Source organism: Papio anubis, chromosome 7 (assembly GCF_008728515.1).
Source record: "Papio anubis isolate 15944 chromosome 7, Panubis1.0, whole genome shotgun sequence".
NCBI classification, from domain to species: Eukaryota; Metazoa; Chordata; class Mammalia; order Primates; family Cercopithecidae; genus Papio; species Papio anubis.
Window position 1 is genome coordinate 39,146,770 of NC_044982.1, and position 21,396 is coordinate 39,168,165.

The window sequence follows — 21,396 nt, forward strand, 5'->3', positions numbered from 1 at the left end:
TGCTTGAGCTCAGGAGTTTGAGACCAGCCTGGGCAACATGGCAAAATTTCATCTCTACCAAAAATATGAAAAATTGGCCGGGAGCAGTGGCTCACACCTGTAATCCCAGCACTTTGGGAGGCCTAGGTGGATGGATCACTTGAGCCCAGGAATTTGAGATCAGCCTGGGCAACATGACAAAACCCTGTTTCTACCAAAAATAAAAAAATTAGCCAGTCTCATAACCTGGTCTCAAAATAAATAGATACAAACTTTTTAAAAATAATATTAAGAGACAGGGTCACACTCTGTCACCCAGGCTGGAGTGCAGTGGCACCCTCTCGGCTCACTGCAGCCTTGCCCTCCTGGCCTCAAGCAATCCTCCCACCTCAGAGTCCTGAATAGCTGGGACTACAGTGGGTAAAGACTCTTTCAGCTGTCTGGCTGTGCATTATCTAACATGGCCACACACAGCTGTGACAGTGAACCTGAGGAAGAGGCTGTGCCTGTGTCTGAGGGCTTTGCTTTGGAATTAGGTGGTTGTGATGGTGCTGAGGTGTTGAAATGGGGCATCTACCCTAGAAAGCCTGCGTGAGAGCTCAGAAGGGAGGAACATGGCCTGAAGGCCTAAGTCAGGCAGTGTGACTCGGAATAGCACAGAACTTTGGGGAAATAAAATATAAAATCCAGAAGGCTGGCCGGGCATGTTGGCTCACGCCTGTAATCCCAGTACTTTGGGAGGCCAGGGTGAGTGGATCACCTGAGGTCAGGAATTCAAGACCAGCCTGGCCAACACACAGTGAAACCCCATCTCTACTAAACATACAAAAATTAGCTGGGCATGGTGGCAGGCACCTGTAATCCCAGCTACTCAGGAGGCGGAGGCAGAAGAATCGCTTGAACCTGGGAGGCGGAGGTTACGCTGAGCCGAGATTGTGCCGTTGCACTCCAGCCTGGGCAACAAGAGTGAAACTCCATCTCCAGGAGATACTAACTACATATGCGAATAGACTCCAAGGTTTAACCCTGTCTTCTGGCATTAGGATGGATGCCTTCTGCAAGATTGCTGATCCTGGGAGGTGGAGGGAGTAACTCAGTGGAGAAGCAAGAAAAAGGAGGGCCAAATTGGAAGAGGAAATGTTTCCAGGAGGGATTTGGCAGGCAGAAACCCCAGAGCTGGAATTTTTGTGCCCAGTGCAGACCTCTGATGACCAGTGTGGTTCTCCCTGGATTTGCCTCCATGTCTGTTTCTGGGCCCCACCCCCTGTCCTAACAAGAGGGTCCCTGATGTTTTTGCCTCCAAACTTTTTATTTAGAAGTAATTTCAAACGTACAGAAAAGTTGCCAGAACAGTACAAAACACTCATATATTCTTTACCCAGATTCACCTGTGATTCACATTTTGCCCCATTTGCTTTATTTAATTTTAAATTTTTTGTGTAGAGACAAAGTCTCACTATGTTGCCCAGACTGGTCTCAAACACTTGGTTTCAAGCTATCTTCCTGCCTCAGTCTCTCAAAGCGCTGGGATTACAGGCATGAGTCACTGCATCTGGCCACTTCTGTTTTTAAATTTGGTGCTTCTTCTGTAGCCCTGGTTCTTGTCAAATGTTGGATGAGCCTTTGTTCTGTGTTCCTCTGTTGGATCTTGAGGTCTTCAGGTCACCTCTCTGTGAACACTGATTCTGTGCACCAGAGCCAGCCACCACTGGCTGTGGACAGGAGGGTGGGATGTACCTGCTGGGCACTGGCAAGAACTGGTCTAGGCATCCCCTACTTCTCAACCCTAGTGTCCAGAGTATAAGCATGGTGGGCAGGGGCACGGCCGACTGGCCTGGCTGCTCCAAATTCAATAACCACCAATTCAGGGCCCTTCCTGTGCCTAGATTTGCTGGCTGAAACCTTGTAGCCCCCATAGCTGCTTCTCTGATAGAGCACAGAACCCACAGGCACACTGCCTGGCTTCAAATCCTAGCCCTGCCCTTACTAGCACTGTGACCTTGAGAAAGCTGCATAACCTCTTTGGGTCTCATCTCTAAATTCTCTTCTTGCCTTTCTCAGGCTGGTTTGAGGCTGTCCTAATGAATGTAATGGGTCCTCTTATCCTTTGTCAAAAGGAATGTTAATTATTTTCAGCAGTCTAATTACGTGGCTAATGAGAGACTGACTGAGATAACATTCCCTTTAATTACTCTTGCCTAAGTGCTGTTTGAAGCCATATTTTGAGCATTAGCAAGACTGGGTGCTTTCTCAGTATATGGAGCTGTCCAGCAAGGGGCTGAGCGAAGGGCAGGGGTTGTTGGGCTTAAGGCTTATGGTGGAGGTGCCTGCTGTGGCTGGGGTCAGTGTCCAGCTGACTGCATGCTGGCCTTTCCTGTGGGCTGTTACTTAAGGAAAGGAACGGTCCCAATTGGTTCAGATGGAGAGCAGACAGCAACTGTCACAGATTCCCCAGAACAATTCTCATCCTTCAATTAAAAAAAAAAACAAAAAACTGATTTATTTTTAATAAATAAATAAGTTTATTACACGTGTGAGCCACTGTCCCTGGCCTTACCTTGTCAATTTCAGACTGACATCCTTATAGCTCCAAGTCCAAAAAAAAAAAAAAAAGAAGATTCCTCTTTTGTAGTCTTTGTGGCCATTCCAACAAGAATCTCAGGATTGGCTCTGACTGGAGCATGTATCCATCCCTGAACCAATCACAGAACCAGGGGAATGTGGTGCTGTGATTGGCCAGGCTGGGGCCTGATGCTCACCCCAACAGGCAGGGTATTGACAGCATCCAAAGCACACTGACCCCCCAGTGTTGGAAATAAAGCTCAGTGTAGCAAAGTGAAACCAGCACTCAGGCAAAAAAAAGTTTTCTCAGCAAGGCAATTTACTTCTGCAGAAGGGTGCTGCCTTTGTCAGTTACAATCACAGGAGCACACTGAACAAAGGAGAGCAGGGGTTTTTATCCCTAACGCAGACCCTGTTCCTGTGTCCTCCCCGTGTTGGCTGGGGTTGGACCGCACAATCTAAACTAATTCCGATAGGCTACTGTTGACATCATCAAAGGAGGCAAGGGTGGGCACTTGAAGGGAAAGACGAGTACATAGGTGATGGGACATGCTTGGGTGTGTTTGGGTGCAACAAAGATGGGGAGGGCTGATAGATGGATGGGTAAGATTACTTTCAGAATAGAACAAAGAACCAGGTACTGAAACCTTTGAAGAGAAACTGCCTAACACCAGCTACTCTGGCCTTGCTATTTCTCAAACTTTGTCTAACTTTCTCCTACTTTAGGGTATTTTCACTAACTGTCCTCTCTGCCTGGAATGCTTTTCCCAAAGTTCTTTGCATGGCTTCTTCTCATCTTTCTGACCTGTGCCCAAATGCTACCTCCTTAACATTTAAGACTCACCCTCCAGCATCTGGTTTCTTTCTTTCCCCTACCTGGCCTTCCCCATCTTCATGGCATAATATTAGAAATTATAGTATGTTTGGGACTGCTTAGTTATTGTTGATCTACCACCTGCCTGTGAGCTCCAAGGGGGCAGGACCATTGTCTTGTTCACACATGGTACAGTACCTGGCCTTCACTGGGTCTCAATAAATATTTGTTGACTACTGGAATACAACACCTTGAATAAACAAACCAGTTACCACAGGACTTCTTGTACTAAGTTCCTTGGTTGTTTAGAAATCTCTGGGTGGCTTGGTTGTACAGGCTGTGAAAAGCAGAGTCCTAGTGTCACACCATAGGAGCAGTCCAGGCTTGTCTTCTGAAAGCCCTGCTGGGCTTCTTTCTGCATCCCTGGTGAGGCAACAAAGGGGCAGGGTCCTCGTCGCTTCTGAAGGTGCAGTGTGGTGGAGTAACCTCCAGGACACCGACACCCTCAGGACATGGGCAGTAATTGGGAGAACCCAGATAAAATCCTGGTCACTTTGCCAGTGAGTCTGTGAGGCCACTGCCTCTTTTTTCTGGCTGACAGGAGAGGGCTTCCTGGTCTTACGTGCAGAGTATTCTAGGGCCTCTCAGCCACTGCCTGATGGGATCTGCATAGGGGATTATTGATGAAGGCAAGGTGAGGCAGCTCTTTACAGTAACACATGCCTCGCTCTGGGACGGCGGCCAGGCAGCTAATTAGAGAGCCCAGCAGCTGTCCAGCCTTTCAGGCAGTGAGCAGCAGCTACTGAGTGCCGGAGGTGGGAATGGGAGGAAAGGGACATGGGACCAGAGACCACCCTCCAAGGTGGTGGAGTTGGGTGGTCAGGGTTTGCTCAGAGGGGGATTTTGAGAGGGGCATGTGAGATAGAGTGGGCTACATAGGGAGAAGGAAGGGGGAGAGGAGAGGGACAAGACAGGTGGTCTCCAAGTGAGACAGAAGAGATGTCAGGCAGACAATGCAGCTTCCAAGCTCAGAGCAAGGGGCACAGAGGAGAAGGACAGGGCCCGGTGTGGTTGGGGCCTGGCTCCCATCTCCACACACCTTCCCCATGCCAGGCAGGCCCCCACGGCCTGGGCCTCTCCTTGCTTCCCAGGGGAGCTGGACAGACACAGGCTTTCCCCTCAGGGGATCTGGAATACTGATTGCTTTTGTAGTTGAGCTTGGCCCCTCCTCGGTGTAGGAACTTACCAGATCCATTTGTGCTCAGGGCTTTTCTTACTCTAGGATAAGTAAAAGTGGCTGTTCTGAGTCACGTGGGAAGAACTGGGGGCTTTGAGTAACCAGAGGGTTCCCCAGTGGGCCTTTAGGCATCTTCTCTACTTTGTGGGCGCCTGGGTCAGAGTGTGGTGTAATAAGAAATGTATTCGGTCTTTGTCCCAGGTCCTGGTCATAGAGCTCCTAAAACCCTTGACATTTCCTGAGTGAAAGGAATGCCTTTTGTTATTCATAATAAGCACCTTTGATAACACCTGAGTTTGTGCTAATGAAGTTACTGGGGAAGTGGTGGGGTGGTGGAGGGGCTATACAGCCTCAGGATGGAGCCAGTCACCAGACAGACCAAATGCTTAGAGGATTGAGGATTAGAACATTTGACCCCACCATCCAACCTCCAAGAAAGGTGTGGGAGGGTGGAGATCAAGCTACATAAAAACTCCTGAACAAGATTTGATAGGTTTCTGGGTGGCTGAACATGTGGCGGTGCTGGTGGGTGGCCGCCAATACGTCACCCTATCCATCTCTGCATCTGGCTGTTCATCTGCACCCTTTATAATAAATCAGTAAAGGTAAGTGTTTCCCCGGCTTCTGTGAGCCATCCTAGCAAATTAATAGAACCCACGGAGGGGGTCAACCTGGTTTGTAGCCAATTGGTCAGAAGTGTAGGTGATGATTTACTGTGTGTGACTGGCCTCTGAAGTGGGGGCAATCTTGTGGGACTGAGCCCTCAAAATGTGGAGTCCACTGCTATCTCGGGATAGACAGCATCAGAGTTTAAATGAACTGTAGGAGACCCAGCTGGTGTCCGCTGGAGAATTGTTTGGGGTGGGGGACCCCCTCCACGCCCACCCCATATCTGGTCATAGAAGTGTTCTGCTTTGAGAACAGAACACTGTGAGAGCAGAAGGAAAAACACTTTTTTTGCTTTATAGGGAGATTTGGGGAGGGTTAAGGAAAAGGAGAGTGGGGGTAAGAAAACAGAGGTAGTGTTTGCCTGCATACTTTCTGTCTCCAGTGTTAGGTTCCAGGCCAAGGAGATGATGAGGGGCCGGGGAGAGAGATCTGGTTTTTAGGTTCCGGTCAGAGAAGCAGAGACTCAATCCTGCAAGCCCAGCTTACCTTAAATAGTTATAGGAAAGGAGAGAAAATGATGCAAAGGGAATTTCCTGCCAGTAGCCTCTTTGGGAAGTGAATCCTACGTGCATGAAAACTGATGTGGGTTTTGAGAGTGCCAGCACATTGTAGAAATAACAGAACAGGAGTTGTTATTCTCTGACCTGAACCTGCGCTTGGCCCCTTGCCCATGTAGGAGCCTGCAGTATCTCCCCTGATGCCTGGGACAGTCTGTTCCTGCCCCAGTCTTCCTTGCGTGATGTTGGACATGTCTTCTGTGTTGCGCAAACCCAGACTGCCCACTCTGCCTCTCTTCATTCTCTGGTGGTGCAATGACTCCTGGAGATGGGAGAAAGGAGAGTGAGCACCCTCCTTGCTTCCTTCACCTGCAGAGACAGCCTTGCCTGTAGTAAACCGACATGTATGGCGCTTTGTGGGAGACAACCCATCTGTGATGGTGACCCAGAAATTAGAGAAAAACACAAGACATTGCTATGTTTGATTAGTAACACTAGATGTTTCAGTTGCCCAAGAATTTAGGTGTAGCTGGGCCCTTCTTCACCTTGCCTGTCCATCCATCCAGCAGAAATTTTATGATCTCAAGGAATTCATAGTGTGGTAGGGGAAATAGATACAAAGAAATAATTTTAAGATGGGACGACATGTTTCAGTTGAAGGATGGTCAGATCCCCCTGGGAACATCAGTGATGGAATGACCTGGAGGCTGTGGGATGGCACGGCAAAGGAGTGAGGAGGGAGCAGGGTATGGAAGAAGGAGTCAGAATGGTGGCTGCAGAGGAGGGCAGGAGAGATGATAGGGCTTGAAACAGGCCGGTGGTCTCTGCTTCTTCATGCTCCCAGCAGCGTCTCAGGCATATTTACGAGAAGCTGCATGGACAAACTCAGCTGTAAGTTTGCAAAATAAGCAGCTTATTTGGAACGGACTAAGTAGATTACACGGACTTGAAGACCCTTGCGTGCAGACATGTGCCTTAAGGATGAGATTTGGGTGGGAAGCAGTTTCAAGGCATGTCGTATGGGGACAGGGTGATTCTAGAGGCTGAGGACTGGGATTTGAATCAAATGTTTGGATATGGCCAAATCTCTTACTGTCCTGAACCCTCTGTGTTTTCATTTCTAAAATAGAGGTGACCATTTCTGCCCTCCCTGCCCCACAGGAGCCTGAGAAAATCATGAGAGAGGATCTAAGTTCCATCCATATGTTAGTTCCTATAAAGGCTCATCATTCATTCATATGCTCCAAGAACCTCTGGTTCAGGTCCTGCAGTCCTCAAAGGAGCTTCATGTCCTCTGTCTCCTGGGACCTACTCTTGGGGGATAGGGAGTGTCAGTGAGGCCTAGGGACAGCTTATGCACTTGGAGGAAGAGGTGTGACCCCTGCAGCACCATCATCTCTTCCTCCCTGCAACTAAGTTTTTCCTGGGGAAAAAGCCTGCCAATCAGGAAGCGGGAGGTGTCTGGTGGGATGCTGCCCGAAAAGGAGTCTGTTCTGAGTGCTGGGGCTTCATGTGCCGGAGCTGCACCCCAGCAGGCAGTGGGCTTCCAGAGCTGGCTGCAGTAACCCGCAGGCTGTGCCGGCAGGATGTGGTCTTTGGTTTCTGTTTCTGTTTTAGTTCTGACTTGTGCCGTGGATGTGGCTGAGGGCCTAGGGTAGGGGAAGTCGCCACAGGTGGGATTGAACTCTCCAGGCACATGGTCCTTGTGGTGCTGGTGGAGAGGGAGTCCCAGAGGGTTCGGACATGCCCCGTTAAAGCCTTTTCCTCAAGGTGATAGGTACGTGCCAAGGTGACCCCTGTCCGCCATCCGGCAGGCTGGGAGAAGCGGGAAAGATGGACAGGTCGGGGAGGGTTGGAGGGTCCCGTTTGTGAAGGAGCTGGGGAGGGGGAGGCAAGGCTGAGTACAGCAGCCCACTGTGATGCTCTCAGTGCAGAGGCCCCGAGGGGAGACCCAGGGGAGGCACCCCCCGAAACCACACCATACAGTGAGTTTCAGGTCCCCCATTCCTGCCCTTTCACTTCTCCTCGGCTGCCTGGCTGCCTCACAGGTTGTCAGCTTGAGCAAGGGTCCAAGTGGCATCTACTCAGAGAGCCTGGGGGTCAGAGGGGAGGGAGGAAGGTGGACATGGGCATCAGCACAGGCCAGCGCCTCTGGTCCATCCTGCCTGGTCATCCACGGGGGAGTGCCAGCTCCCACCCCAGCCACGTATTGTTCTCAACTTCTGAGTGGCTGGGCTGTCCCAGAGGGCCATGCTGGGCCTGAGTGCTGTCCTTGGGCATATGCAGATGGTGCTATATCCAGGGGGTTTTCAGGGAAGTTTTAGCACTTTCATATTAAAACAAAAAATGTTGGAATCTCCATTAAATAGTCAAGTCTTAGGGATAGTATTAAAAATGTGTACATGGCTGGCCAGGCACAGTGGCTCATGCCTATAATCCTAGCACTTTGGGAGACTGAGGTGGGAGGGTTGGCCAAGAGTTTGAGACCAGCCTGGTCAACATAGCAAGACCTGTCTCTATTTGATTTTTTTTTTAAGTACGTGGCAAAGGGCATTATAAAGTAAGATTTGTATTAGCTTGTAGCCGGCTACTGATGTTCATAGGAAGGGCCTCAACCAAAATAATAAAATGAGATGAATAAATATTGGAGAGGTAGAATTGTACATAGAAAGATTTAGCACACATTTTGTTTTTCTGCATGTGCGGTTGTTCTCTGCTTTCAAAATGCTGAAACAGATGTCCTACATTGTCTGCCTTCCATGAGGTTCTGACCGCCCTTGAGAACAGATGTACCCACTACAGGGTGAAGGTGAGGATGTAATTTGAAGCTGAATGAGGATGTAACTGGATTCTAAAATTATAGCTCCTCTCAGATTCACAAGTGTGCACACATTCAGGCAAGAAGCCCTAAGTCCTAACCCCCGACATGTGGATTGTCCAGGACCATCCCAGACTCTTGTGGCTGGATTAATCAGACCTGAGCAAACTGGATGCAGAGAGGAGGGGGCAGGAGGGGGCCTTGGTGGCCAAGGTGGGGATGAGTGTCTGGTGCTGACCCCAGAGCCCAGGTCCTTGCAGTGTTTGCCTTGGATCTGCTGGGGGCAGTCTGAGCTGATAAAGGCCTCCTCTTTTATTTCCAGGGACACATGGAAGCTGCCAGCCCCCCAGCCAAGGATCACCTGAGTCCTAGGGCTGATGCTTGCCTACGTTGCTGAGAATGGCACTGAGGCCCAGCCAACAAAGGTTATCCTGGGACACTCCTGGACAAAGATCCTGATGTCTGTTGTGAGCTGCACACTCAAGGGTGTGATAAGTGAGTATGTTACAAGCACCCAGGGGATCACCAGCCCAGTGATCCTGCCTGCTCAGCACCTCATCAGCATGGGCACAAGTCTGGAGGTTCTAGTTCTGAGTCTGTTCCCCATCCAAGGTCCTGTCACAGGGCTGCAGTTCTGCAATGGGAGGGGAATGTCAAGCAATATTGGGCCATCACATGCTGGAGCCGTCTTATGGCCACATGGCCTCTAAAAGCCAGGCCAGACCCAGTGTGTTAGTTTGTTTCCATGCTGCTGATAAAAACATACCTAAGGCTGGAAAATTTATAGAAAAAAAGAGGATTAATTCCAAGTGTCTGGGGAAGCCTGACAATCATGGTGGAAGGCAAGGGGAAGCAAGTCACATCTTACATGGATGGTGGCAGGCAAAGAGAGAGAGCTTGTGCAGGGAAACTCCCTCTTATAAAACCATCAGATTGGCCGGGCACGGTGGCTCATGCCTGTAATCCCAGCACTTTGAGAGGACAAGGTGGGCAGATCACAAGGTCAAGAGATTGAGACCATCCTGGCCAACATGGTGAAAACCCATCTCTACTAAAAATACAAAAATTAGCTGGGCGTGGTGGCATGCACCTGTGGTCCCAGCTACTGGGGAGGCTAAGGCAGGAGAATGGCTTGAACCTGGGAGGCGGAGGTTGCAGTGAGCCGAGATCATGCCATTGCACCCCAGCCTGGCAACAGAGCAAGACTACAAAACGAAAACCCATCAGATCTCATGAGACTTATTCACTATCACGAGAACAGCATGAGAAAGACCTGGCCCCATGATTCAATTACCTCCCACCCAGTTCCTCCCACAACATGTGGGAATTCAAGATGAGATTTGGGGTGGGGACACAGCCAAACCATATCATTCAGATTTGCTGGCGTGAGTGAAGTGAGCACCCACACCTGGGAAACAGCATCTACTTTGGCCGTCAGGCTTCAGATCTGTGCAGTGAGGACCGTGCATCACCTGGGACTGGACTCTGCCCAGAAGCCATGAGCAATGCATGTGGTGCTGGTCTAGGAGGCCTGGAGTAGGGCATCCAGGGCCCTGGGAGGTGGGGAGATTTGTGAGCCTTAGTTGCGATAAGAATGACCACCAGGGGATCTGGAGGAGCAGGTCCTCTTGTTTTTGCCACATGTCAGCAGCGGCATCTCCTCCTCAGCAAGACAAGCTCGAGGTAGGGCGAGAGGCTCCTAACTGCACAGCCCTGCCTGTCCTTACAGGCCTTTCTTTCCAGCCTCAGCCCCTGGCTTTTCCTTAATTATGATGCCTTAAAAAATGACAATTGGCTGCTTTCCCAACTCCCAGAGGCCTGTCTGGCCTGAAGGCTGTTATGTCTATGCAGGGCCTGTAGCCTGGTGGGATCAGAGACCTGCAGGAAGGAAGTTCCCCAGAAGGCATGGCAGGCAGAGCTGGGCTTTTGCAATCTTGAAGAGACAAGCTTTTTTAGGAGTTCCTAGGCTGGTCCATGGGAGCCCAGAGCTTCAGATTCCATGCAGGAATTTGCAGGGAGTAGAAAAGGAGTAATCAGGTCTTTCTCCACTTTAGGTAGATCTTGACTCTCATAGTTGAGAGTTTATAATTCAGGGCCAGAATCTGTTTTCCACTCAGCCTGGGCTTGCAAAGTCAGTTTGACTGGAGTGTTTTTCAGGAAGTGTGTTCTTGAGTTGATTTGTAGCCAGGGTGGTGTGAGCAAGCCTAGACTGTAGAAGAGGGGTTGGAGGTAGAGAGATGGCCATGGATGCCTCTGTGGGAGCGTGATGACTCAGATGGGAGACACATCTCCCCACAGCAATTTATACCATCAGCCTTAAGGCTGTTGTACCGTTTGGTTCAGTGATTCCCCTTCTGGAATTATCCATTAAGAAATCTTATTAGGAAATATTACCAGAGAAGAAAAGGACTAAATTCTTCCATTACAGGCATTAAAGGTAATTCTCGTTATATCATCTGCAGTAGTAAAAATGGGAAACAGTTGTTTCCTTTGGACATCTAGGTTAAGTAAATTACAGTTTTCCACTTGCTGGAATATTACACAGCCATTATAATCACGAGCACAGAGGCTATATAACAACTTGGAAAAATAGCTATGACAAGTAAAAATGGCAGGTTGCAGAGTAAGTATATTATGGTGACTTGTTAAATACATACATAGGAAAATATTGCAAAGGAGAAATGATAATCTCTGTTAGCCTGGAATTATGAATGCTTTTTCTTTATTAGAAATGAGGTCTCACTATGTTGCCCAGGCTGGTCTCAAACTCCTGGGCTCAAGCAGTCCTCCCGCCTCAGCCTCCCAAAATGCTGGGATTACAGGTGTAAGCCACCATGCCTGGCCTATGAATGCTTTTTCTATGATGCATGGATTGGCTTTTTAAAAAATAAAATTGAATCTGGATTACTACACAACATACCATTAATAGTGACTTTCTCTAAGATGTGTGATTACAGGGAACTTTTGCTTTCTATGTCATTCTGTAATGTTTAAATTTCAGCACATGTTGCTTTAATCAGAAAAAAATTAAATGCGAGAATTAAACATTTTATAAGGCTATATTTCTCAAGAAAGGAGGGAAGAGAGACTGAGGCAGCTAGTGTTTATACCTGCCCTCATCAGTGTTTAAGGGCCTGGGCCTTTTTGGGCCCATTCATCCATCCGTTCATTCCACAAGTATTACTAGGTATTATTGCCAGGCACCACTCTAGGCACTGATTACACAGCAGTGAACACGACAGTGCCCCTGCCCTCATGAAGCTTTCATTCTAGTTGAGGAGAGACAGACCATAAATAAGAAGCAACATATCAGAAAGTGAAAGTGCTATGTAGAAAATAAAGTGGAATGATGTGAGTGACAGAGAGGCTATTTTGGACTGGGGAATCAAAAGTCCCTGAGATGTGACAGCTGAGCTGAGATCTGAATGGTAACAGCAAGGCAGCCACATACAGGTCTGGGATGTCAGCCCGCCGGCTCCCCCGTGCAGGGCGCCCTTTGCTTCCTGAGCCCCAGGGACCTCTGTGCCAGAACTGACTCCATCCCCTAAGCCCACTCACCCTGCCCTGCCTCCTGCTGGGGTTTGCTTGGGATCTGAGCCCCCCTAAAATCCTCTGTGTTTGGACCGTTGCTCCTGACATGCTGACTGTTGCTCCTCTGGGCAGCTGGCCCTGCTCTTGGCTGGTGAGATGCTCTTAGTGAGCAGGGCTCTGAAAGCCAGCTCCCCTTCCCCTTCCCCATCACCTGTTCGCTTGGAGGGGTAGTTCTCCATGGCAGGGCTGGGCCATCTGAGACTCCCAGGAGCACTGGGGTGGGCTGGCAGTCAGGGGGCCTCTGGGTTGTGTGTCCTGGTGAGGGGCCTTTGAGTGGCGCATGCCTTGAGGCCTGAGGGTTGGTTACTGTCACGGTCCTGTGACTGTCAGCTTTGACCATAGAGGGCCTCTGGGTGGATCCTGAGGAACAGGCTGGGAGCCGTTAGGAGCTCTGACGCTCAGTTGGGATGTTTGTTAATGATCCACCTGGAAGTTCACAGCCTTCTCCTTACTTCCTGTTGTCTCTCCACATACCATCCCAGCCTTCCAGAAGCAGGAACTCAGAAAATGGTGGTGCCCTCAGAGGAGGCTGTAGTCAGCCTCGGGGGCAGTGCAGTGTGCTGATTAGGAGCAAAGACTCTGGAGCCCGATTTGTGGGGTTTGAATCCCAGACTTGCCTTTTATAGTTATTAGAATGTAGGCTCAGCCAGGCGTTGTGGCTCATGCCTATAATCCCAGCAGTTTGGGAGGCCCAGGCAGGCAGATCACTTGAGGTCAGGAGTTGGAGACCAGCCTGGTCAACGTGGTGAAACCCCATCTCTACTAAAAATACAAAAATTAGCTGGGTGTGGGGGCGCTCCCTGTAGTCCTAGCTGCTCGGGAGGCCGAGGCATGAGAATCGCTTGAACCGGGGTGACAGAGGTTGCAGTGAGCCAAGTTCGTGCCACTGCACTCCAGCCTGGGTAACAGAGTGAGACTCCATCTTAAAAAAAAAATGTAGTCTCTTTCTGCCTCACTTTCCCCATCTGTAAAATGGGCTTGAGGATTTTTTTCAGTTAATACATGGAAATACTTAGAAGAGTACCTGGTTATTATTATCACTGTGACTTGGGAGGTGGAGGGAGGACTTTGTCAAGGCCTGCAGTATCACTGATCCCAGGGGCTTTCCTGGGTGGGTGCCCACAGCAAGAGGGTGGAAATCTGCGGCATGTGCACCAGCCAGTGGCTACAGGAGTTTCCCTCCACTTGCTTCCCTTCTGGCCCTGAGCAAGCCCTGTTTTCCTCCCTGCTAACTTGATGACCACAGGGGAAGTTCAGGGAAGTTTCTGCCCTTTCCTCATTGAAGCCACTCACCTTCAGCACAGAGCCACCCAGGGGTTCCTGAAGCTGTCCCCCACTGCCTTGCCCTCAGGGGCCTCCTAGAAGGGCTGTGGGTCTCCCCAGAACATAGAACTGTAGTGATGGGCATCCCTGGGGCTAGGGAGTGAAGCTTGGGAAGTGAGTGGGGTGAAAGCGGAAGGCCTTCTCAGGCCGGTTGCATGGAAGGGGAATCCCGATTTTCTGGCCAGATGCTTCTCTGGACAAAATTCCCAGAGTCATTGTGTTGTGGCACCTTAGGCCCCTGAAACAAGATGGGAGTTTTGGACAAGACCAAGGGCAGTTATTCCATCTGGTTTTGCCTTCAGCCTGTCTTAGACTTTTATGGCAGCCTCTTTACCCCTCTCAACTGCTGGTCGTGTCCCCTGCCACCCTGTGGAACAGCAGGCTCGGAGAGCAGCCGGTGAGATGCTCTTAGTGAGCAGGGCTCTGAAAGCCAGCTCCCCTTCTTCTTCCCCATCACCTGTTCCCTTGGAGGGGTAGTTCCCAGCCCTCACAAGTCACCTTGAGTCCTGGCCCTTCGCTGGGACTCTGTTTGCCCAGGCCCTTTCATCAGGTATGAGGACTCTTGGATTTGAGTGTTGTTCAGTCAAACCCTGCTTGTGAAGCTGTCCTTTGCTCTCCAAACACTGTCCTCCTGCATTCAACCTTGCTCACACTCTCCTCCACTTCAATCGACTCTGAATTTCTGTTCCTGGGCTGTCCTATCTTCATGTCACAGGTCTCAGGACAGTTTTGTTTGTCACCAGGAGAAAGAAGCCAAGGTCCCCTGAGCTGCCAGTTCTTCCTGCTGCAGGCTTTACCAGGGCTCTGATCCCAGGGCTGAGCAAGGAGCTAGTGGAAGGGGCCCAGGGGTACAGTGAGTCAGGTGGTTGGAGGCCAGGGCAGGGAATAGGGGCCTGTCTAGGCCCTGTATGGGGTGGGTGAGCCTGTCCTAGTTCAAAGTTAAGCACAGCTCCTGTGCTGATTAGAAATGGGTTTGGAGGGTGGGGTTCTGAAAACGCATCCAAGTCAACGCCCAGCCTCTAATATTATCATCTCCCCCACCACACTGGGAGCTGCCACCTCAGCCAATGACACTGTCTCCTATTCCTTTGTCTTCAACCCCATCTTCTGCCCTGACCCAGGTCTTTCATTTCCCCCATTGGTCTTGCATGGACCAGCTATGTTCTCCTAGCTCCACCCTCGGACACTGTCTGACATTGCTGTGGTGTGCTTCCCCTCCATCTACTACCCATGGCTTCCTGCTGCCCAGAAACAGAATCTGGGCTTGGGGCACACCCTGTTTCTCTTTCCCCCATCTTGCTTCTTCATTGTTCTTTTCTTTCTCTTTCTTTCTCTCTCTTTCTTTCTTTCTTTCTTTCTTTCTTTCTTTCTTTCTTTCTTTCTTTCTTTCTTTCTTTCTTTCTTTCTTTTCTTTCTTTTTCTTTTCTTTAAGAGACAGGGTCTTGCTCATTGTCCATGCTGGAGTGCAGTGGCACAATCATAGCCCACTGTAGCCTCGAACTCTTGAACTCAGTGGATCCTCCTGCCTTAGCATCTGGGGTCTACAGGCACACCACATCAAACCAGGCTACTTTTTTTCCTTTTGTAGAGATGGTGATCTCGCTATGTTATCCAGGCTGGTCTCAAACTCCTGGCCTCAAGCTATTCTCCCACCTCAGCCTCCAAAAGTGCTGGGACTACAGACATGAACTCCATTCTCTCTTCTGTTCAGCAACTTGCTGTCTCTCACCCTAGGTTTCTCTGTCCCTTTGACAGCTACCCCTTTCATCTTGCTTCTGCTCCCAGGGTTTTGAGATCTAACTCTCCCAAGTTATCTGCTGGGGATGGGGAAGAGACTGGACCCTCCCATCTGTTACAGCTGGGAAACTGTTCTGGACCATCCCAGAGAGATCAGAGGCAAGAAGAGCAAGGTTTAAAGTCAGCCTCAAGGCCCAGGATCTGGCCCAAGTGATGAGGTCCATGCAGTCATGTCAGGCTGCTGCAGGAGAGCCCCTGTGAGGTTCCCCTTCCCTCAGCCCAGGTCCTGGGGGCTGGGAGTGCCAGGGGCATCCGTGCAGGTCCTGGGGCCTAAGTCGGGGTAGGAGGTCCAGAGGTCTCCACATCCCTGTGCTGTGCCATCTGTCTCAGGCCCTCAGTCCTCCTCAGTGTGTTTGCCTGGAGCGTGGATCTGTTCTCTCCTGCCTGGGGGTGGGAGGTATAGGATAAAATGAGGGGGTAAGAGGCTGTGCCCCTTTCATTCTACCGTCTTTTCAAGCCTGCCCCTCGGGCTGGCTCTGACACCCTTCCTCTTCCATTCATCCCTCAGTAGCCACAAGGCAGCTGGAGGCTCACCTTCACTCTCCTGGGATGTCTGTGGGAGTTTTGTTTTCCTGAGGGCCATATGTGGGGTTATTATTGCCACCGGATTTCTTGGCTCACTAGCTTGGTGCTCAGGGTTGCAATGAAGACTTAACCTGCTTGACAGGAAGGGCTGCCTGGAGGCTGCCGAGAGCAGGGGCACAGTGCCCCTGCATCGGGTAGGAGGTGGCGTAAAAGCAGGAGGGGGATGTCCAGAAGCCTGGCTCTGTGCCAGAAATGACAGCTGCCCTTTCTGGAGCCTTAGCTGTATTTTAAGTAGAGTATATGTACTAGTTCATTCATCCTCACAACAGCTTTCTGTGGTTATTACTTCCATTATCCTCACTTTACCTACAAGGACCCTGAGGCACAGGGTAGTTGGGTAGCGTCCATTAGGTCCCACAGGTGGAAAGCATCAGCCAGGATTCCAACTCAGGCAGTTAGGATCATCTGGGGCCCCTGAGCTTGACCAGCTGGCCATATTCAGACCTGTGAGGCATGGTTTGTTGTTGGATGACCCATGAGGGAAGAGCCTGCATTAATTTTATGTGACTTCAGGTTTCTTTGAGTTCATTTGCTTAGCAAATTCATTGAACACGTTCTATATATGATGTATGAATACAATGAATACGTATTCATTCCACAAGGATTATTTATTTATTTATTTATTTTTGAGATGGAGTCTCACTCTGTCACCCAGGCTAGAGTGCAGTGGTGCTATCTCGGCTCACCACAACCTCTGCCTCCCAGGTTCAAGTGATTCTCCTGCCTCAGCCTCCCGAGTAGCTGGGATTACAGGCGCATGCCACCACACCTGGCTAATTTTTGTATTTTTAGTAGGGACATGGTTTCACCATGTTGGCCAGGCTGGTGTCGAACTCCTGACCTCAGGTGATCTACCCACCTTGGCCTCCCAAAGTGCTGGGATTATAGGCATGAGCCACCGCACCCAGCCTCCACAAGCATTTTTTTTTTTTTTTTTTTGAGATAGAATCTTGCTCTGTAGCCCAGGCTGGAGTGCAGTGGCATGATCTCGCTCACTGCTACCTCCACCTCCCGGGTCCCGGTTCAAGCAATTCTTCTGCCTCAGCCTCCCGAGTAGCTGGGATTACAGGCACGCGCCACCATGCCCAGCTAATTTTTGTACTTTTTGTAGAGACAGGGTTTCACCATGTTGGCCAGGCTGGTCTTGAACTCCTAACCTCATGGTCCACCCACCTCGGCCTCCAAAAGTGCTGGGTTTACAGGCGTGAGCCACTGTGTCCAGGCTCCTTAAGCATTTTTAAGATGAAATTTTAGTTTTATAAAAGTTATACATGCTTGTTAGGAAAAAAAAAGTATGCAGAAAAATATAAAGAAAAAAATCACATCCAGAGATGATTGTTGTTTAATTTTTTTGTATATGTGCACATATGCATGCCTTTGCAGAATCAGAGTTAGGTTGAATATTCAGTTTTGAATCCTGCGTTTTTCTCTTACCGCTATCTTAAACAAGCATTCCTCAGGAGGCTGCTGGTGCTGGCCTTCAGATGAATCCAGCAAAGCAGAGTGCTCTCTATCACCACAGAGAAGGGAGGGTGCAGAAGTGGGCAGACAGTCTGGAGTCAGGGTGCTTAGGAAAGTCCTCACAGAGGAAGAGCTGGGTCTTTAAGGAGGGTTCACTGGCCCTGGGAGGGGCCCAGGTAGCAAAAACAGCAAGGTAGAGATCTGGAGGACAGGATCGGAGGCAGGGACAAATTGTGAAGGGCTTTGCCAGCAGTCCCCAGGGGTTTGAGCTTTATTTACTCTGTAGATGTTGAAGATTCACTCATGGGCTTTAAGTGGTGAGAAACATTGGATTTGCATTTTAGAAAGGTTGCGTTTTTTCTACACACTCTTTCGTCCTGTGATGAGTGAATTAGAAGGAAGAAGGCAAAGCTGGGAGACCTTTGGAGTCATCCAGGTGAGACATGATGAGAGCGTGAACCAGAGCAGTGGCAGCAATGAGAAGAATAATGAAGAGGAGGGGATGGATCCCAAAGATATTTAAGAGATAGAAAGGGTGGGAGTTGGTAGCTGACTTGGTGGCTTTCCCTTGGCCAGTGGGATGTTTGTGGGCATGGCTTAACCAGGGTCTTGAACCACACTTGTGCTGCTGGGCTTGCTCACCTTTGTGCCTCTGCCGTTGTCATGAGAAGAATATGGCCAGGCAAGTCCACTGGGCCCCAGAGGAGGATGAGAGACAGGAGGAGCAGAGCCACACTGCCCCAGCCGTCTGCCAACCACAGACATGTGAGCTGTAATAGTAGACAGTAATTGTTTTAGGCCAGGGTTTTTGGGATGATTTGTTATATGGCAATTGCTAACTAAGAGATGTCTTTATTCTTTTCTCGAATGCTTACTGTGTGCTGGGCTTTGTGCCAGGGACCGGGTATACTGTGCTGAACCAGGCAGGCAAGGCCCTCACTCTCAGGAACTCATGTTAGGGTGGGGATGTGGCAGAGGAAGCCAGAGAGACTTCGAGGCCTCTGGTTCTAACTGGGTGCATGCTGGTGCCATTAATTGGGGTGGGGGTCTTAGGAGAGAAACAGGTTTTGAGGAAAAGATAATGGGTTTGATTTTATTTATTGATTTTTTAGAGACAGGGTCTCACTGCATTGCCTAGGTTGGTCTTGAACTCAAGAGTTCTGGGCTCGAGCAATCCTTCTGCCTCAGCCTCCCAAAGTGCTAGGATTACAGGCATGAGCCACCACACCTGCCCATGGGTTTGATTTAGGAAAGGGGTTTGGGATGCCTGTGGGATATTACGGGGAGCTGTCTAGAGAAGAGCAGGAGCTATAGGTGCAGCACACAGGAAAGAGGTCTGGCTGGGGACTGAAATTCTCAACATAATATAACAGAAAATAACCTGTACCAAAGGGAGTGAGACAGAGTAAGTGCTGTAGAAATTCAGAAGAGGAAGAGAGGACTTGGGACCTGAGGGGATGAAAGAGATTTTGTTCTGAAGGTAACCTGTAACCTGGTTTATACTCACGGAAGTAAGAGGAGAAAGGCAGGCCTAATAGAATGAATAGGACCTGCAAAGGCAAGGAAATGAAAGACAGGAAGAGCTGGATTGTGAGGAAAAGGCTGAAGAAGTCAATCGGGGTAAGATCATGAAGAATCTTGAATGGCAGGCCAAGGATGCTGTTGTGTTTCATTAGGAAATAGGGAGCTATCGAACATCGCTTTTTTTGTTTTGTTTTGTTTTGTTTTTTGAGACAGAGTTTCGCTCTTGTTGTCCAGGCTGGAGTGCAATGGTGCAATCCCTACTCACTGCAACCTCCACCTCCCAGGTTCAAGCAGTTCTCCTGTCTCAGCCTCCCAAGTAGCTGTGATTACAGGCACATGCCACCACATTTCAGCTGAAGCAGGCCTGGTCACATTAATACCTACCCATCCTTTTTTTGTGTATTTTTAGTAGAGACAGGGTTTCATCATATTGGTCAGGCTGGTCTTGAACTCCTGACTTCAGGTGATCCGCCCATCTCCGCCTCCCAAAGTGCTGGGATTATAGGCGTGAGCCACTGTGCCTGGCTGCTATCGAGCATTTTTGAGCAGGGGAGTAACATTTGGTACGTATGTCTAAGAGATGGGTAGTCATGTGCAGGGGATGAGTTTTGAAGTAGAAAGCAAGAGATATTGGTTCTAGTCTCAGCTCTTCCATTTACTGGCCCTGAGATATAGGACAAATGATGTCCCCTCTCTGAGCTCTAACTGTCTCACTGCAAAAAAATGGGAGTAAAATTATCTGACCTTCACATGAATCTTTTTTATTTTATTTTATTTTTTAATTTATTTATTTATTTTGGAGACAAAGTCGTGCTCTGTTGCCCAGGCTGGAGTGCAGTTTCACGATCTTGGCTCACTGCAACCTCCACCTCCCGGGTTCAAGCAATTCTTTTGCCTCAACTTCCCAAGTAGCTGGGATTACAGGCGCTTGCCACCACCCTGGCTAATTTTTGTATTTTTAGTAGAGACGGCGTTTCACCATGTTGGCCAGGTTGGTCTCAAACTCCCGATCTCAGGTGATTCACCCTCCTCGGCCTCCCAAAGTTCTGGGATTACAGGCGTGAGCCACTGCACCCAGCCTGAATCTTAATTATGTAAGATCCATGACAAAATGTGAATGAAGTGCTTGGAAGACCACAGAGCAATGCACAAGGATGGGTAGGTATTAATGTGACCAGGCCTGCCTCAGCTGAAATGTGAGGCTGGGATTCCCAGACAGGTGTGCATACTACAGATGTCATCTCTTTAACCTCTGTCTCTTCTCCCACCTTGGAGAGGGGATCAACAGAGATGTGAAGCCACTGGCAGCTGGCAGAGCTGGGATTTATGTTCTCAAGCCCCACCTTCCCATTCTTGATGCAGTCCCACGCCGCCCTCCACATGAACAGGACATGTCATTTAGAGAGGGCCTGCCCAGGAGAGGCTTGTGTCAAGGCCGCAAAGCATCAGCCTGTGCAACAGTCACTGTCTTCAAGAAGTTCACAGGCTAGTTGGATCATGAGAGCACGTTCCTCAAAAAGACATTGGGGTGGCACCTGATAAGGGACCGGATAAGTGGTGGAGACAGTCACCGGTGGAGGGCAAGGAGAAAGTAGAGAGAAGCAGCATGGGAGCCGGGCCTTGAAGACTGGTGGGGTTTAAAAGAGGGAAGGGGAAGGGAGCCAGAAGGACAGGGGAGGACTTTCCTGTGTCAATCCATTGGTTTCCCCTCAATACTGAAACCAAACACCAAAACCCCATTTAATGGAGCAAAGACAAATGTGACCACAATGAGAGAACCACCTCACACCCATTAGGATGGCCATTATAAAAACAAAACAGAAAATAACAAGTGTTTGGGGCGGATGTGGAGAAATTAGAACCCTTGTACATTGCTGATATGGAATGTAAAATGGTGTGACCACCGTGGAAAATAGCACAGTGGTTCCTCAGAAAGTTAACTATAGAATTACCATATGATCCAGTTCTGCATATGTACTTGAAAGAGTTGAGAGCAGGGACTCAAACAGACCTTTGTACACCCATGTTCATAGCAGCCTTATTCACAGTAGCCAAAAGGTAGAAGCAACCTAGGTGTCCATCAATGGATGAATGGACAAACAACATATGGTTATATATACAATGGAATATGATTCCGCCTTTAAAAGGAAGGAAATTCTGGCCGGGCACAGTGGCTCATGCCTGTAATCCCAGCATGTTGGGAGGCCAAGGCGGGCAGATTGCCTGAGCTCAGGAATTTGCAACCAGCCTGGGCAACATGGTGAAATCCCGTCGCTACTAAAATACAAAAATTAGCCGGGTGTGGTGGCGTGCGCCTGTAGTCCCAGCTACTCAGGAGTCTGAGGCAGGAGAATTGCTTGAACCTGGGAGGTGGACGTTGCAGTGAGCCGAGATCGCACCACTGCACTCCAGCCTGGACGAGAGAGTGAGACTCCGTCTCAAAAAAAAAAAAAAAAAAAAAAAAAGAAGGAAATTCTGACATGTGCTGCAAAATGGATGAACCTTAAAGACGTTAGGCTAAGTGAAAACTAGGCCAGTT

The 21,396-nt window shown here is 49.4% G+C and overlaps 1 protein-coding gene across 8 annotated transcripts in view; it reads left to right on the forward strand.

Annotated features, from left to right (window-relative positions):
* The window catches only part of TMEM229B (transmembrane protein 229B), a 46,156-nt gene that overhangs the window by 20,691 nt on the left and 4,069 nt on the right, over positions 1–21,396 (forward strand). For 2 of the 8 annotated variants that reach the window (XM_031669098.1, XM_009211777.4), the window contains exons 1-2: positions 961–7,535; positions 8,899–9,071. Coding sequence is in view for 1 of the 8 variants with exons in the window: in XM_031669099.1 (XP_031524959.1) it covers positions 8,954–9,071 (118 nt within the window). In the remaining 7 variants the exon portion in view is untranslated. Of the gene's footprint in view, positions 1–960; positions 7,536–7,619; positions 8,568–8,898; positions 9,072–21,396 lie in introns of those variants that run through there. The other 6 variants (XM_009211776.4, XM_009211771.4, XM_031669097.1 and 3 more) reach the window with 5 other exon arrangements.